This window comes from Rattus norvegicus, chromosome 2, assembly GCF_036323735.1.
Source record: "Rattus norvegicus strain BN/NHsdMcwi chromosome 2, GRCr8, whole genome shotgun sequence".
Classification (NCBI taxonomy): Eukaryota; Metazoa; Chordata; class Mammalia; order Rodentia; family Muridae; genus Rattus; species Rattus norvegicus.
Genome location: NC_086020.1, coordinates 41,389,928 through 41,408,824, shown reverse-complemented (window position 1 = coordinate 41,408,824; position 18,897 = coordinate 41,389,928). Strand labels below are relative to the sequence as shown.

At 40.3% G+C, this 18,897-nt stretch overlaps 1 protein-coding gene across 13 annotated transcripts in view; it reads right to left on the bottom strand.

The window, feature by feature from the left end:
• The window catches only part of Ercc8 (ERCC excision repair 8, CSA ubiquitin ligase complex subunit), a 37,394-nt gene that overhangs the window by 9,470 nt on the left and 9,027 nt on the right, over nt 1-18,897 (bottom strand). Inside the window, exons 3-11 of one of the 13 annotated variants that reach the window (XR_005500277.2) lie at nt 17,678-17,779; nt 15,831-15,954; nt 12,565-12,646; nt 11,283-11,351; nt 9,784-9,850; nt 7,753-7,853; nt 6,690-6,814; nt 1,768-1,867; nt 376-443 (exon numbers count right to left, since the gene is read on the bottom strand). Coding sequence is in view for 6 of the 13 variants with exons in the window: in XM_039102174.2 (XP_038958102.1) it covers nt 778-888; nt 1,768-1,965; nt 6,690-6,814; nt 7,753-7,853; nt 9,784-9,850; nt 11,283-11,351; nt 12,565-12,646; nt 15,831-15,954; nt 17,678-17,779 (979 nt within the window). In the remaining 7 variants the exon portion in view is untranslated. The other 12 variants (XM_017590821.3, XM_039102174.2, XM_039102176.2 and 9 more) reach the window with 12 other exon arrangements.

Here is an 18,897-nt window from a genome sequence, read left to right as displayed (position 1 = left end):
AGGACTGTTTTCTTTGATCCTTTAGATGACCATGCACTATTAACATCAACTTATAGGTTTGAGGCTAGCCGAATTATATCTCTGGTACTTTAGAATTCTTTACTCAGAAAAAAAATTATTTCAACTACAACATATAGTAGTGTATATTAACTACTATATACTAAGTACTCGGGAAAGACACTGGCTTCAGAGTTGGAGTGGGGTCCTTGGGAGCCCCCCTGAAGATGCTGTGCAGAGCTACTGTGAAGTTGCTAAAGAGTTCTAAGAAAAAGTCATCAGTGGGAACTGGCAGAGTAAATATTTACCAGCCATCAGAATACACCATTTATCATACATTTTAACACAACAAAACAACCCAAACCCACACAGACATACCCCAGGCTGAGGCCAGGAAAATAGATAACCAGGCTATTCTGGAAGCATGAAGAATTGAGTTCAAAGCCCTAGAATCATGGAAAACAGCTAGGTGTGGTGACACAATGGTAAATAGGCAGGCGCTAATCCGGATGAGACAGAAGACTGACAGCTTCGGGTTTAGTGACACATCCTGTCCCAATGAACCAGGGCAAAGAGTGATAGAGCAGAACACTGATGATCAACTCTGGCTTCCATCCATACACATAGGTATGTACACATGTACATGTGAATATATACCACGTACACATACCAAAACCAAAAGCCTGATCCAGAGTTAATATGAAGGAGAAAAGCAAGGATGTTCAACAAAACTCCTAAGTTCTATGACAATCTTCATTGCAAACCTGGCTAGATTTAGAATCATACAGAAACAACACGTCGGTTGGGTGTATGACGGTGTTTCCAGAAAGGTTCATTTGCTGAGGGAGCCCCAGCATGGATGTGGGTGGTATCATCCAGTAGGCTGGTGTTCTAGGCGGAAGGCAGAAGAAAGAAGCAAACATATCAGGGATCAATCAGTGACGGTTTTCCTAAGCTTCCTGACTGGATGCAGAAACAGGTCAGATAGCCCTGTTGCCCCAGCTCCCTTCTTTCCCCTCACAAACTGTGTACTTCCTAAGCAGAAGCCCAAATAAACCCTTCCCTCAGTAAGTTGTGTCTAGTCATGCATTTTGGTCACATTAGCAAGAAAAGGAACTAATGTAAGTATATTTAAGAGATTGTGGGGGCTGCTGAGGTGACTCAGTGGGTACAGCCACTTGCTGCTACACCAGATAACTGGAGTTTGATCCCAGGGCCCTGAAGATGGAGGAAGAGAACTGATTCCTGTAAGTGGTCCTCCAGACACACATCATGGTATGTGACTTCCCACGCACAAATAAATGAAACTATGTGAGTTGCTAATTAAAAGGTAGTCTTTTACTAATCATTTCAGTACCTAGCCACTATAAAAGCATACTTATATTTGCATCTGGCAGAAAATAATTATTTTCAGATTTTGATATAGTTACACAAGGTATATTACATTTCTAAATAAACAAATAACCTAAAAATCTAACCTAAAAGATTTCGTTAGATTTTCAAAGGTTAAATGGAGTTCATATTCAAAGGGAAAACAATTTAGTCCCAATCACTTACACAGTACTATACTGATTTATTTACACTTCGTCTGAGATTTAGGCTGTCCTCATTAAATAAGTACTAGCTCAAAGGTGGATTGATGGTACCATACTTCAGACTGATTCAAAGTGTAAAACGTGAGGACAGACACACAACTTCCTGTTTTATAATCTGCCAGTCCTGTAAGCCTGCCATCTAAGCATTGTAAACGCCCCTAAGTATCAGCCTTACCTGGAAATTAGGCTGAAACACACAGCAGTCGACACTTTTGTAATGTCCCTTAAGCATGGCGAGCCGCTCTCCTGAGTAGACTGCATACATGGCAATGGTGCTGTCGTAGGGAACAAACACAAACTCTGAGTTGCAGCCATGGGAGACAGTGAACTTCAGCCCTTTCCTGCTGCTGTTACACACTTTCCCGTAGTTTACCTGCAGGATTAAATCACGTTACTCACCGCTAAGACCTCAGTTAAAATGGCAACAAAGATGAAACAAACATTTCATTTATTATAGCATTCTATAGAAAGGGCCTTTAAATGTAAAGAAATATATCTTAATAAAACTAGGGCCAATGATACAAATGTACAGTTTATATTTGAAGAAACAGAAACTGTGAATAAACCCACAAGGGACATATGATGCAACAAAGACAAACGAATCATTTCCCGCTGTCAAACTCTTTAGAACTCAATTCCTCTCCTCTCCCCTCCCCTCTTCTCTTCTCTTTCTTAACTTCTTTATAGGACCTCATGTACGCCACATGAGACCTTTAACCTTACTGCACTGCCTGACTTTGGTTTGACTAAAATTGTAAGAAACCTTCAACACTGGTAAAGAGTAGAGCATGTTATTGGTGTCATAATTTGGTTATTTCTTCAAGAAGGGATAATGGCTTAATATAAAACAAACTAGGAAGGAAGGTGTCTTTTCGGGTGGGCTGCCCTGTTCTTACATTTTTGGTTGTGAGCCTAGCCTTCAACATCTGAGCCATCTCTCCAGTCCTGCTCTGTTCTTAAGAATATGCTATGATACAACCCATACTGTAATCTGACCATCACAGCCATCTAAGTGTGAGGGTGACCAGTCTCAACACAGCCCTACAACCTTCACTTCTATCTGAACTAACTCACTGAATAAAGATATTCTTACTTCTCAATGTAGTGGCTGCTCCTGGGAATTTACTTTAAGGAAACAATCAGCAGAGAGTACTATGCCCAGAGGACACAGTGTGGCACAATGGCAGACCAACTGAAGTGTTAACTTATAATTGAGCTAGTACCTTCTGCCACCCTGTGGCAGCAGGGGTGCAGTCCATTCAATCTGAGTCTGTATTAACTTCTAAATCCCATCCTTCTCATCTGCCAAATAGAAATGGCACCATTTACCATAGTGTTACTATAAAAATACAAGGGAAATCATGCACATAACAGCACCTGGGAAATGGTAGCCAGTTACAAGCAGACTCATAGATTCCACGTGTTAGGAAGAGCACTCTTCCATTCCCACAGATGAGCCAGTATGTTCCAGTTAACTATGGGCAGACGTGGCTCCGGAAGCTAGCAATAGCAAGGGTCCATAAGTGGGGGGGAGCCTTAGGGCTGAGGGGAGAACAGAACACACATGATATGAAGGTAGGAGGGGATTAGTGGTGGTTAAAATGAGAATGGGAAAGGAACAGGAGAGGAGGGAGTTGGGTTAAAGAAAACAAAGGCTATATGGAAAATCCTTACGGAGACCTTTTATTAAAGGAGTTTGAACAAAGATACCATGCATGGATAGTGCCTCCCACAGAAAACACAGCTAAGTAAAATCTTGCCAGACATGGGTTGGTTCTCTACAGGCTATTGGTTGGGGAGAGCCCAGAGGCCCTTAAAACTACAAGGGTATAGCCATTGCTCTTGCTTGCCCACCATAATGGTACAGCCCTACTGCTGAAGATGCCATTTGCCCTAGATGCAGTACATAGAGAAACCAAGTTAGACCTGACCCAGAACGTCATCTGTGCTATTGAGCTTTCAGTGTTGGAAGGTACTATGCAGGCTGCTAGGAAGAAAGGCCATTAATGAACCCTAAAGTCACTGATGATCCCTGAACGTAACAGTATCAACCTGCCATGAATGTGCCCACTAGTGCAGGAGTGGCACAAACCATCTAAGGGTCATCAACTGTTTCCTGGGTGGATTGGAGGCCCCAGTCGAAAGCACATAGCTTTGGAAATCATACCTCCTTGAGAGGACCTACCACGTATCTAAATATTTGTTCATACCCAGAGATTTGTGCTGCTCTCAACCTTGCTTTTTTTGCAGTGAGTAGTAGGTAATGCACAAACTCATCAAAGTGCTGAGAATAAGGGACTGTGTGTGCTCAGCCCCATATGGGACACCTGCATTAACCCTGAAAGACTTAGGGAACATCATCCCAGAGAGGGCAGAAAGAAGTGAAAGGCTAACTAACTCAATCAGTGTATCTTGGCTAGTGAAAGTCAGACTTAAATACCTCAAACATCATATCTAAACTCTGCTAACTAAACCACTGAGACATTCTGTTACCTAATATTTTTGTGCCTCGTAAGAAGTGAGGACCATATGTAGTGGCTATTCCTGGTTGTCAACTTGAGTATATCTGGAATGAACTACAATCCAGAACTTGAAGGCTCACCTTTGATCCTGATCTTGAGGCTGGGAGATACAAGTTTCTGACCTGGATCTTGGTATGGAGATCTTGAGGAATAGTGGTTATGAATCCCAGGAGACTAAGGCAAGGAGATCTCTGAGTTCAAGGTCATTTGTGATGAAGCAAATCCCAGATCTAGGTGCACACCTTTAACCTGGGACACCTTCTGCTCGAGATCTACATAAGGATACTGGAAGAAGGAAGAGTCTCTCTTTTTCACCTGCCTGCCTTTTGGGACTGAGCCACTGCTCCCCACTGCAGATCCTTGGAAAGAACAGAGGCTCAGTTCTGTGATATCAGTCACATACGACTGATAAGGCTAATAACTGAATAGACCATACCAATACCTACTTTGAATTCTTCTGCTGCTGCTGTTGCTGTTGCTAAACATCTCTCCTTGTGGTACTTTACCTGCAGGAATTTGCTCCAAACTTGAAGCAAACTTTGGAGGCCTGGTCTCCAAATTTCAGTCTACAAACCATGGGGAGATTGCATCACGAACTATTAGGGACCCTTTCAAGCTTGTGTGAGGAAAAAATTTTTAAAAAATTCTATTTCTATGTACTGTTATCTAAAAGGTAAAAAATTAAGCTTTATAAAGCTTAATATGTAGACTAGATATTTGTATATAATTTATAATTAAGATATATTGGAAATGTGTGCTTATACTTATTTACATAAGGCAAAAACATACAATTATCACTTCTACTTGCCCTCTATTTGGTAGCACAGTATGAATTTTTATGGTGGTAAAACTGAACAGAGCATTAAGTAAATCATCACCCAATACCTAAACGTTACTAAATGACAAGAGTAGAATTTGGTTTCTGATTTGACAAGTCCTTCACAAACGTGAAGGCAGGGTTTCTCTTCAGTCCTTTTCCGGGACCAATGTCTATGTCCCTACAGATATCTTTGTAGGAGAGTCCTCAGTTAGCAGTGTTCTCTTTCTAAGAATAACAACTTGAGAATGCCTATTGAAAATCCCATGATCCATTTTAAACTCTAGTCCATATATGGACTTACTAGCAAACCCCTAAAGCACAGTCTTTAAAGAGGCAAAGCTAGAATAAAACCATTTTACCCATGGACATATGTTCAGTACCGTCTGTATTTATCACAGTAAGCTTGGACACAGTGTAATCTGTCACTTCTCTACTGAAAGACCTTTACTAGCTGTCCCCCATCCTAGGCCTCACACAGGCCTCCAAGACTCAGCTGCTCAGGCATCCTGGACTTCCTGTTACATACTTCCTGTTACTGTTTATGGATTTCAACACAAGAACTCCCAGTTGCTCCTAGAGTATCCATGATGCTACCATATCAGTCCCTTTCCTCCCTAGATTAACTCTTAAGTAGCTGATTGGACAACTCTTCTTCTACATCAAATGTCGACTTCTCAATTAAGCCTTTCATGACTAGCCTATGAAACCTAGATACTCTAACTTCCTAGTATCTTTTCTTTTTCTGAGTTTTTACTGAGATAGGGTCTTGCTAGGTAGCTCAGGCTGGCTCTGAACTCACTAGGTAGCCCAGCCCTGACCCTGAGATCCACCTGAGTGTATACACACACCAGACTCTTCACACACACACACACACACACACACACACACACACACACACACACATATATATATATATATATATATATATATATATATATACACTCCTTCCTAGAATAGAACCTTCCCAAGATCAAACAGGTTTTTCCTATGCTTTGTCTATTGCTGTATAATTATTGCTAGGCAAATAAGTAAATGCTGAATATATACTTATTAAAGAAGGTATGGGGGGTTGGGGATTTAGCTCAGCGGTAGAGCGCTTGCCTAGCAAGCGCAAGGCCCTGGGTTTGGTCCCCACCTCTGAAAAAAAAAAGAAAAGAAAAGAAAAAAAAAAAAAGGTACGGAAAGAGAAGAAGAAGGCTGAGTAGGGACATGGTATAACCCAAGAAAGGGAAAAACCTAAAATATGAAGCCAATGCCCAAGGATTTGCCCTGAGACAGACAGAAAACCACTCTACATTGACTGTATGGGAGGCTGGCCTGGCAGGCACAAACCTCTGGGTCTGAGGTCACTACCACAAGCCACACATACAGCATAAAAATACTAGTATTTATATAAGTAATCAGAGTGACTCTCTCAAGAATTTTAAAGAAAATTATCAGCTAGAACAAATGAGTTAAAAAAAGAATGTGATTAATTTTAAATGTAAGATTTGACTGTTGGTAACTTCATCTGTTTTCAATCTTTTAATTAGAAGCCACTTCACCAGAGGCGTAGGTAAGAGTGGGGTACGCAGGCATGCTGTGTGGGGTGGGTGGCTTGCCTTGACTTGAGAATTAGCTGTTTACCTCTAAAGCATCTTTCTAAAATATGTTAACAGCCGTGATGCAAAGGTGAAAGATGAAGCCACATCCATAGAAAAGTACCAAGCATACATCACAAACCCACTCACTGAAAGGCCCTTTGAAGTCTCTTACCAGTGTGTTGTCCCCGCTGGAGCTATTCCAGAGCCTCATTCGGTTGTCTGTGCCAACCGTGAGCAGGTGAAGCCCGTCACTTGTAAAACATAAGCCGTTAACTTTCCCATTGTGAGCAGTGTTTGCTGCAGTGAAAACACACATATTTGGTTTATGTTTTTCTGTATTGAGCATATATCTAAACACATTAAAGAATATCTAGTGAATTACTTAAACTATAACTTGACCATACTTTGGATTATGTGAACCAACCTTTAGATTAAGTGAACATAATAGGTGACATTAAAAGAACCATGAACACAGAGGAAAAGGACAGGCAAAGAAACTTGCTAAGTATACTTTTTTTTTTTTTAGTAAGTAAATGGTGCTATTAAATTCAATTAATTCACTACCAAAACTTTAAACACCTTTCGACCCTTATATATAGTCCCCCCAAACTAGAAATCATTTGACAAAGTATTAAAGATCTGTAATGGCCATGTCTGCCTGGAATCCCATCACTTGGAAAGCAGAGGGAGCTTCCTGTTGTATCCTGACACATTTCTAGCCCACGAGTGCATGCTGCTCTCCAGGACTGAAACCCTGAGAAACAGCCGAGCTGCAGTGTCACATGGTCTGCACTAACTTCCACTGATGCAACGTGCACTTTTTATGGTGACATGAAGGCACAAAACATTGATACTTCTTTAATCTATTGTAGTTTTCTATGTAAAATAGAATTTGTATAGCTGGCTTTAAAGGAAAAATATTTGCAAACCAAGTTACACAAGTTTTATGTTTGCAACTTTGGAGGCAAAAGCAGTCTCCACAGTTATTTTTATCTTGGGAGAAAGAAAACCATAATTTAGTTTGATTCACAAACTGATTCATGGTGAATGCCATTTACAAAAATCAGTTTTTAATTTGTCTCTCTCTCTCTCTCTCTCTCTCTATATATATATATATATATATATATATATATATATATATATATATATATATATATATATTTTATTTGATTTTAATGAAAAGAAAACCCACCATAAGAACTTCTGTATTTCTATATTAATATGGTCCTCATTACCTGATTCAACAGCTTGTGACTTTTTCCCGTTATGCTGGTCAAGAGTAAGCAAACATCCTGATGCTCTTCTCACATCCCATAATTTTACTCTACTGTCAGCGCTAAGGTAAAAAGAAGACGCATATTAACATACGTAGCTAGGATAATAACTCCACCTTTACTTTGCCAACTTGAGCACAGAGGTTTCACTCTGTCAGCCCAAATACATTCCTTCAATTGTACTGTATTATTCTAACAAATACTCAGTACTCGCCGGTCACCAGTACATAAACTAGTGAGATAGAAGCAAAGAGAGGTAATCTTTCTTATCAGATTTTAAGGACAAAATTCTGCTTTCTCCAGGGTCCTATCACACTAATTATAACACACTTTCTGTTATTTTTCAATTGTCATCTAGATAATCAAGTAGTTAGGGAATCTCATTGTTTAAACATTTATTTATCATTAATTTGGGGTTTCTTGTTTTTTACAGAAGTTTGAAAATAAGATTCATAAAGAAATTTGCTTTTTGTGGTCAAATTAGTCTTTGCTAAAAACTACATCTAATATCTTCTAGAAGCTAGACACCTTATCTTCTTTCAAGTGAAACAACAAAGGAACAGACAGAACATGAGTCAATTTCTCCTCAAAAAACTCATCTGGTAATAACATGTGCTCCCAGTCAGACCCACTCATCTATCCTGTCTTCATAAAGATTATAATAATAGTCTTTAAAATCTATGTTACATTTATTTACATGTGCACATGTATGTTTGGGTGCATGTGTGTGCTTGTGTGTACAAGAATGCAAGGAAAAATATCAGAGGACAACTTAGTGAGCTGGTTCTCTCTGCCCCGGCAGGCTTGGCAGCGAGCATCTTCCCTGCCATCTTGCCTGACCTATTTGTCTTCTGACAGCTACAGTCCAGTTGTCACTGTACCTCAGTAATCACACACTTTTACCTCCTCAGGTCACCGATCCTTGCGACAGTTTTTTGTGTATATGATTTTTCTTTCCTTTTAGCAGGATTTCCACAGCTTCCAACGTTGAGGTACTTGTTCTTTATACACCAAAAACTCTCTGTCTGTGCCATGTGATGTTTAGATTTCTGTGGCTGGGTACGGCTGTAGTCTGTTTCTTGAACTGAGCCCGCTGCCCAGCAGTCCTCTGTACTGTAACTGGCCATTCTCCCACAGCCTTTACAACCTCACTTCTAATCCATACCCACCCTCACACTGTCCAACCTCACCAAGGACAAGTAGTCCTGCTCTCTTCCTGTACTAGCTACTGAAGGTCTGCTGCTACTAAGGCATTTCAGAATGTTCTGTAGGCAGTGATCTTTCCTTCTTTAGTCTGTCTCTTTCTGAAGTTACTATCAACCTGTGTCTCTAGTACAATACTTGGAATAGGTGGTAGCCACCAAATACTAACAAATTAAATCAATAGATAAATAGGTACTTTATATCAGAGCAAAACTTCTGGGTTAAAGAAACCACTCCTAAGTGTGTCGTGTTATACTTCCATATAGGAAAGATCACAATTGTATTACTAGCAGTGTGGATTCTGTTGCTTTCTCTGGGTTCTGAATGGTGAATGTCCTCAAGACGGATATTCATGCAAAGGAGGGCCCTGGGGAGGCAGACAGTTCACAGATAAAGCCTGCAGCATGAGCATGCGGACTTGAGCGTAGGTTCCCTGCAAAGCCAAGTGCAGCAGTGCGCTTCTGTAATCCCAGAGCTGGGAAGAGGAAAGCAAGCCAGCCGGCTACCTGAACTGATGAGTTCAAAGCTCAGTCAAGAGCTTAATAAATCCAGTGGAGGATGACAGCCCCAGTGTCAACCCCTGGCTTAAACACTCATACATGTGCACCTGCACACATACAAAAGATGCAAAGGATGTTTTCTTTGCTGATATGAACTGAAATTTACTGCTTAATGTTTCATTTTCTGGTACTAACTATATATGACAAAATTTGTATCTTATGAAAATGCAATTCTCAAATTACTTCTAATTACTAATATTAATATAAAACCAAATAAATTGTACTTTACCTTGCTGTTGCCAAGATATAGTCATAGCGTGGTGACCAGGAAACTGCCAATATTTCCTGTCTGTGACCTGCAAATACAAGTGAATGAAATATTAAAAAAAAAAAAAAAAGAATAAGAAAGCAATAATTTTGCCTGACTCAGAAGCCAACAAGCATAAATAGTAGTGAATGAATAAGATCACATCTTAAACATGCAGTGTCTTCATTTAAAGACCGGTGCCAGGTTTCCTGGAAGCCACCCCCCCACCCCCCCAGAGCTGAGGACCGAACCCAGGGACTTGCGCTTTCTAGGCAAGCGCTCTACCACTGAGCTAAATCCCCAACCCCTCCTGGAAGGTTTTAACCCAGGACTTTTACTGTAAAAGGACTGACTTCTATGTTGGAAAAAACACAATTACTTATTTGTATCAATCAGTCCACATCACTGAGGTGTCTATCTCTATAACAGAAATACATGGCAATAAAAATTAAGTATTTTAAAGAAATAAGAATATTTTACAGTTTCTTATAACATTTTAACAGAAAAAAGAAAAAGCTCTTGACTGAAAATAGCATGTTAACAGTTGTTTCTAAAACACTGAGATGACAATTTCATAGAATAGTTTTACCTAATGAACTATTCAAATCAGACACTGCATCTGCCTAACTTTTCAATCAATTGAAATTATTGATGATGATACCAAAAATGCTACCCACTGGGCTGCAGAATTGGTCAATGGTTAAGAGCCTTGCTGTTCTTGCAGAAGATTGGGGTTTGATTCCTAGCAACCACAAGGCAGTTCAAAGCTGTAACTCCAGTCCCAGGGAAGCCTCTCTGACACCCTCTCTGACCTCTGAGGCCACCAGGCACGCTTGTGGTGCACATACATACATGTAGGGAAACACTCATATACATGAAATTATTACATAAACCTTTTAAAAAGATTACTTATCCCATCAAGTTGTTCTGATAAATTTATGTTTCTCAGAGATGGATTAAAATGTGCATTTCTGAGTTACATCCCAACATTTCATTGTTTAGAATTAGATGAAATAATATGGATAAAAATTATTGTATTTATATTAGTGTACTTTTCCCAGAGTTTTGCTTTATCACTTTTTTCCTAAAATATTTGTACTGAGGAGGAAAAGATATTTAAGTATTAAGAACAAAGCTTCCTCATTAGCCACATTATCAAACAGTAGTCACAAGACATTTTTCATGTCTCATTTTCTTTACTCGTTTAATGATTTTCATTTAGAAACAGCCCAAGGCTCTGAGTTGGATTTTCTATTTCCCATAGCTTTTGAGTTCCCCTTGTAGTCATTGTTCATAGAAATGTCTCAACAGCTTAGTTTTACAAGAATAATGCACAGAAGGACCTTTATTTCTCTGTTGACTTAACAACTAGCACAGAATGCATCAGTCATGACATTTACAAAGAATGCATTGTTAATAATCTTTCTTCTTACTCAACAGTTTACTCAAAGTAATAGTTGTTCCATATTTAACAAAAATACCCTGTAGAATGTGAGAACAGGATCCAGACTTTAAGTCACAAAGTTGTACCTTGGGTCCTCTAGTTCCAACTGTTAAAGAAAAAAAAAAAGAAAAGATTTTATATAATATTTATCATACATTATAAAAAAAATCCCAGCAAATTGCCACTAAGAATCCCAGCATTTTCAGTTTCCCTACACAGAAATAGAAAAGGCAAGCCATAATGCATTTACAAACATCTAAACCGTCTGTCTGTCTGCGTTGGTTATGACTGAGAAATGGACCTGTGTGTGCACTCTGCTTATAGGAGAACTGTGTGCTCCATTGCCTAGTGATCTTACAACAGCACAGTCTATATAGGTTGTAGGGCTGTACAGAGACACCGAGAAGTAACTACAGTGAATATCACAAGGGAGCCTCCATCAGCATTCCAGGGGGATGTATCGTTCTCTGCCATGTTATCACATGAAATCGCTCAAGTTCACACTGTTGCTATCCCTCCAATTGCTAGGTCAGCGTCACAGCAACTGACCCAGGCTGAACAGATCTTGCTCTTATAGATGAAGCAGCTGTGGAATGCAAACTGAGACCAGATGGCTCATGCAGGACCCGGGAATAATGGAGTCCTGGGACCAGATACCTAATTACTAGGTTAACAGCCTTTCTTCTTTATACATAAATGTTTTGTTGTTATTGCGAGAGTCATATAAATACTGTTCACTTTCCATAACAGTGTTAAAGAGAAAGTTTTCCTCTTATTGTGTTAAACAGGAAAAATTATCAGATAAAAAATACATTTATGTAGTGATTGTGCGTGTGTGTGTATGTGTGTGTGTGTGTGTGTGTGAGAGAGAGAGAGAGAGAGAGAGAGAGAGAGAGAGAGAAAGAGAAATAGGACATGTGCGGAGGTCAGAGGACAACCTGCTGCAGTCAGTCTGTCCAAGGATCAAATTCTAGGTATCAAGCTTAGCAGCAAACAGCCCTACCCACTGAGGAACCATAGTTTGTTCAAGTTGCCATATTTTGTCCATATGAAAATACCGGAAAGATTAGTGACTTAAAAGGACTCCTCAGAGAACAGACATGGGCTCTCCAAAAGAAGCGAAGCAAAGGAGAAAAGAACGGGAGAGAACCATACTCCCGGTCTGTGAATCCTAGCCCTTCGCACGTGCTGGACCCACCTGCACTAGGACATAGTGTTAAAGTACTCTTTTCCTGGGTTAAAGTTTTTCTGGGTTAACACAACTAACTCTAAAATGGGCGAGTTTTCCATATGCTAAAAGGCAAAGGATGTGTACTCACCTGCTACCAGACAGTGCTTGGTGGCTGCTGGGGACATGTGATGACTGTAAACTGTTTCCTCAAAATTAAACACATCTGCAGCCTGTTAACCAAGAAATGTTTAATAAAAAAAAAAAAAAAAAAAAAAAAGTAAAACCAAAGCAAGAATTCTTCCTACAACTTAAACATGCTCTTAATTGACTATTAGCAATTTATCAACTAAACCATGGCAGGTCCCAGAAGTTAAGGAAAGACAAGCCTCTGGCTCACCATTCCTCTCAAGCAGGCTGGCATCGACATCAATGAGCTAGCTAGCTCTGCCTCTCACAGCCACATGGCCTCTTTCCATCCCATGATGCCAATCACAGCCCCCGAAATCATAAATGACAGCTATCTGTAACCACAGTATCTCCTTTTGGCTTTCTTCACCAACCAACTACCGTAGGATCTGGAACAAGCTCCTAGCATCCCTCCTGTCTACTTTTCCTCTCCGGCTTGGACTATAAAGTCCAACACAACCAACACCCCTCTCTGTTTGTTGCTATCCTATTTGTCAGACCTCTACCCCAAAGCCTCCTCTTTGAATCTACTGCCACACTGATGTACAAAAGGGCCGGCAAGCTTTTCCTGCAGTTTTAATGAGCAAAGAGAGTCAGACATCTCTGCTATCGTAGTGTCAAAGCAGCCACTAGCACCTAATGAAGATGACTGCATTTTTTTAAAGATTTATTTATTTATTTATTATATATAAGTACATTCTCACTGTCTTCAGACACACCAGAAGAAGGTATCAGATATCAGATTTCATTACAGAGGGTTGTGAGTCACCATGTGGCTGCTGGGATTTGAACTCAGGACTCTTTTAACTGCTAAGCCATCTCTCTAGCCTCATGCCTATATTCTTAGTATCACTTTATTTACAAGATATCCTGAGTCAGACTTGCCCACAGCTTACTCTTGGTCAGTCTCTGGTTTACTCAGTGAAACCCTGCAGTTAGCAGACGGCCTTACTAGAAGGGCACTCACTGCAGGGAGGCCTCCGTATGGACGGCCAGCCCACAGTGCAGATCTCACTAACTAGTTGTCTGCAGTATCCTGCAGCATCTCCAGCTCTCTCCACTGTTCACAAACATCCTTCCTCAATCACAACAGGTGATCAGATCTTTTAGTTCAAAGAGAAAATAAAAGCTCCTGAATCTGAGCTCTCCCAATCTCTTACGCAGCCAGTCATTTTTGTTTGAACATTCTGTTCTTCATTTCCATGCAGGAAAGACAGTCCATGCCCAGTTCACAAGCTCATCTCTCTGCTTGTGTCTAGATCCCCTCAGCACTGTGGCCAGCTTCCGCCTACAGGCCACCAGTGGGTTATCTCTGACTACTGTCCTTTCTAGCTCATTTCCAGCAGCACTGAAGGCTAAATCTTCTTCATCTTAGTATCTATCCCCAAGACAAAATAAAGAAATATCACCTCTCAACTTTCTTTCCTCTTCTTCATACCAAATTTAGCAATCTTTAATCACCGATGCTTCTTTTTCAGATTATTTGATTTAATTTTATGTGCACTGGTGTTTTGCCTGCCTTCATATCTGTGTGAGGGTGCCAGATCCCCTGGAACTAGACTTACAGGCTTGAGTGAGACACCATGTGGGTGCTGGGAATTGAACCCAGGTCCTCTGGAACAACAGCCAGTGTTCTTAACCACTGAGCCATCTCTCCAGGAACTACTTCCATTTCTTAACTCAGTGTAATCTTAGCTTTGTTTCAGTATCCTTATTCACACACTCTTACACTATCCCTGATGGCCTTGTTACTGACCAGCTAGCTGACCAACACAGATGTTCACCCCACTGTCCCTGAAATAGTCTTTTCCTGTCCGTTACTTCCAAGGATTTGTTGCCACTTCTTCTGTGCTACAACCCTGGTCCTTCTTAGCATTTTGTTCTACATAAGCTTCCTCTCTGCAGCTGAATGTTACTGACTCACAAACCTCTACTTTCTGTGTAGATTCACTCCCAAATCAGATTCAAATACATCAGTTCCTAGATTATCTCCAGATACATTTCTTGCAATCCCTTTGATCATAATAAACTATCTAATTCCCATTCCAGAACTGAGAACCATTCTTGTGTGTGTGTGTGTGTGTGTGTGTGTGTGTGTGTGTGTGTGTGTGTGTGTGTGTGTGTTACTGCGACTCTGAAATAGGGTTTGGCTCTCTAACTGCAGCGGCCTTGAACTCACAATATAGGACAGGCTGGCTTCAATCGCATGACTCTCCTGCCTCCTTACCCTCCCAAATGCTAGAATTTATAGGCATATAAACATGGCCAACTGCTACTCTGTCTCTCAAAAACTATCCAACTCCTGCCTTCTCAGTCTTTGCTGTACATAAAAAACGACAAGTGCAATGTTTATAAAGCTGAAGTTACTTTCCTAGATCTTTCTGTCTCTGAGAATCATCCTATAGGAGTCTAGATTTCTTAGCAGCTTTTCAAACCCCTTGAAAAGAACTTTGCTGGTTTTGCCAATGGGAGATTGGTTGGACCTCAAAATACCCCACTGTGATCAAACAGGAAGTTCAAAACACGCACTTATTCTTTACCACGTATGCTTTGTTGGCTTTGTTTTTGTGAGACAGGGTCTTGCTACAAAACCCTGGCTGGCACAGAACACAAGAACACAGAAAACACCAACTCAGAAGAGATGTCATATTTCTATAGAGAGGTTTTACAAGTACGAAGATAGAAAGCTGAGAGAAAAGAGAGGTACTGAAAAATTTCACTAATTATCTTATAATTCTTATCTTTGCTATATATATATATATATATATATATATATATATATATATATTTTTTTTTTTTTATTAAACTCTAAAAACTTTATTTTCCTGCAAGTTTTTAGATCAAGAGGGGAAAAGTCTAATTCTATTCCTTAGCTCAGAGTGTTCAAATAATAAAGGTATTTGCTAAGGTTTTCTGTGCTGATTATGTGCTAGATATTTTATGTCTGTTGGTAAATAAGCCACCTAGGATAGATGGCACCATTCTAGGAGGTGCAATCTTGCTGTCTCTTACAGATGAGGGCACAGAGATGCATGGTTCTTTGGCCATCTGTCCACTGTCGGAGAGCTAGTCAGCAGCAGTTAGTTAACCAGGGTATAACTCTCCTTAACTCTCCTGCACTTATATCTAACACTCAGAACATCTTAGCAAAAGCCCATCTAATACAGTTGAAGACTCAGTTTTCCATTATCCTACAAAGCAACCTGGAAGGGTTGTTAATGTTCTTACCTGCAATGTGTTTGTATCCCATACTTTCAGAGTTTTATCAAATGAGCTGGATGTGAACATGCCAGTGTCATGAGGATACCACTGAACCGTCTCCACGCTGTATTTGTGGACATCAGGATGGCTTCTACAAAACAGCAACCAAGACTTAGAGACTTCAAATCTGGGGTGAGTTTCAAATGTATGATTATGAAAAAGAAGCAGGCTCGGGGAGGAAAATAGGGATTTTGATGTTAACATCACACATCCTAGTCCTACCTGCTCACGTAGGGAGAAGGATGTCTAGGCATCTCCAGATCAGTTCCCACTGTGAGATGTGGAGGCTTGCCTTCTCCTGAGGCTCACCACGTGGGGTATGCTTACTCCTGCATTATATTGTATTCTGTGTGTGTGTGTGTGTGTGTGTGTGTGTGTGTGTGTGTGTGTAAGAAAGAGAGTGTGTGTTTGTGAGAGTGTGGGTATGTGTGTGTGTGTGTGTGTGTGTGTGTGTAAGAGAGAGAGAGAGAGAGAGAGAGAGAGAGAGAGAGTGTGTGTGTGTGTGTGTGTGTGTGTGAAGAAGAGCTTTACAGTAGACTGCCAAAGTGCCTTTTTGTGAAACATACCTCAGATCTCATCTTGCCACTGATTGCCACCTTGTCTGACAGGCTGGTATTGTAGCATGCAGCTTCCTTATCTGGGCAGTACCACTAATGAGTTTTCTCTCCTAGTGGCCTACACAGCACCTTCCTACACTGTGAAAGCTAGCTAGCTGGGAAGACACTTGCAGGTCAGTTCCAGCTTGATTTCTCAGAGTCCAGCTGTACCGTGTCTTCAGCAGTAATGCCTTATCATCTAATTAACTGTGGGCAACCAAGATTAATAACAGTAGCCTAGGGCCTCCCAGAGTTGCAACACAGTATGGGACCTGCTTTTTAAGAGGCTTGAGCCATGTACACACTTTCAACCCTAATCGAAAAGGAAATTAAATTCTAAAGTGCTGACCTTGAACTCAGAGATCTGCATACCTCTGCTTCCTAGTGCTGGGATTAAAAGTTTGTGCCACTACACCTAGCTTTAATTTAATAATTTTAAATTCTGATATCTGAGATTAAAATTTAGCATTAAGTTTATTAAATAATGAAATATATACATATTTTATATGTTTGACACATATATATACATATTTTATATGTTTCACACACACACACACACACACACACACACACACACACACACACACACACATATATATATATCTCCCCCAAAACCAGGGTTTTTCTATGTAGCCCTGGCTATCCTGGAACTCAGTTTGTAGAACAAGCTGGCCTCAAACTTGGATATGTGCCTGCCTCTGCCCCCCAAGGACTGGTTTAAAGGCACTGAGTAGGCCATCATTGCCTGGGCTTAAACTGAGCTAAACTGAGTTAGCAAACAGACAAGAAAGAGGGGCATGTGCGTATGTTGTGAGAGGACTGCCTGCATATTTATGCACCCTGTTTTTAATCTTTTCCCCATTAACACCAGTTGAAAACTTAGTCTGCATTTATAATTAGCTGAAAGATTCATACATAAGCCTTATACTAAGTGGTATTAATATCATAGCTACTAAGATATGCTCTGTAGGCACAGAACAAAATGACACAAAAGCCTTTTTAAAAATTCATTTGAAAGCTGACACAAAACTGTTTGGAGGAAGTCACATGACAAAAATATATTGAATTTTGATTGTTTTCAAGAAACCATCAAGAGATATCCATGTCAACTGAAATTCTGTTTACACCATGCATATGACTGCTACTTTCACTGTTTCCATTTGATGCAAACGATACAAACTGCTTACATATTCATGAGTTACACTTTCAAATACACACCTGCCAACGGAACACACTGCTTTACATGTGTAATAGGGCTGTCTGCTGGCGTTCTCAAGGTCATAGAGTACAATCACACCATCGGAACCACCTGACAACATGCTGACAACAGAAAAGTCACATTAACCACTGTGGGAAGTCCACCTACTGATGATGCCTTCATAACTGCATGCCTATATGCCAGAAGTGTTAAGACAGCAAGTTCAGTTAATTCTAACAGACTTCAATAAACATTTACAAAAATACAGTTACAGAAAAACTCAACTTTTGATCATTTCAGGTTTACCTCTATGATTGCAAAAAGATGGTAGGACAAGATGGCAGAAAGAATGTAAAAGATTACAGTATCACTTTAAATGTCTTCTTAAATCTGCCAAATGAAAACTGAATTGGTCTATTAGCAACAGTAGCTATGGGTTCCTGGGCAAGTTATATCACCTTTGGACATTTGCAAAAATAGTAATGAGGAAGTGAGGGAGGGCATTTCACCTAAATGATGACGCTGATTTGACAGTAAATGGAGGCTGGCTCCCGTCCCTCTGTATCATTTGTCCCCAGTACGGACAATGCAAATGACACTCGGGTAAGGAGCTGTGCACTTGGCATGCTCCCCGACCACTGGAAGGTTTCAGTCTGGCAGGAAAGACTGTGTGTTAGATCTTAAAGTGTAAGTTGCAACTGGGGTCATCATGGCAATAAGGTACCTTTATTTTAGCTTGAAGTTTCAAGGATGGTATCCTTGATAATAATATTTAAACTGGTGCCTGAAGGAGGAAGAGAAGGCAGCCAGCAAGGTGCATGAGAGTCATACTCTATTGTGAAGCCTGGGAGGGAGAGGGGAAAGATGAGAGGCCTGGGGGTTGTGTACTCCATCTGACTTAGGAGCAAAGGACACCAAAGGGGCACACCTGTCCTTAGAACCAGTCCATTACATTGGAAGAGCCTGGAAATGATTTGACTCAAAAGCTTTGAGTCATGCAATCATATACTTGTACTCTTAGTCCATCACGTACATTACACAGGACCCCGAGTCTGCCCAGGACTGCTCTTAGCTTGTTGCAGGCTGTTTGTTCTCCAATTATGATTTTATTATTTTCCTAACATTACCCAAAATAATCTTCAAATTTGAAGCTGTAACATGTAACTAACTTGCCCATCAGCCATAATATTTTCAGTTTAGAAAAAGCAACAGGTGGTGAAGCATGAAGCAAATTCAGAAC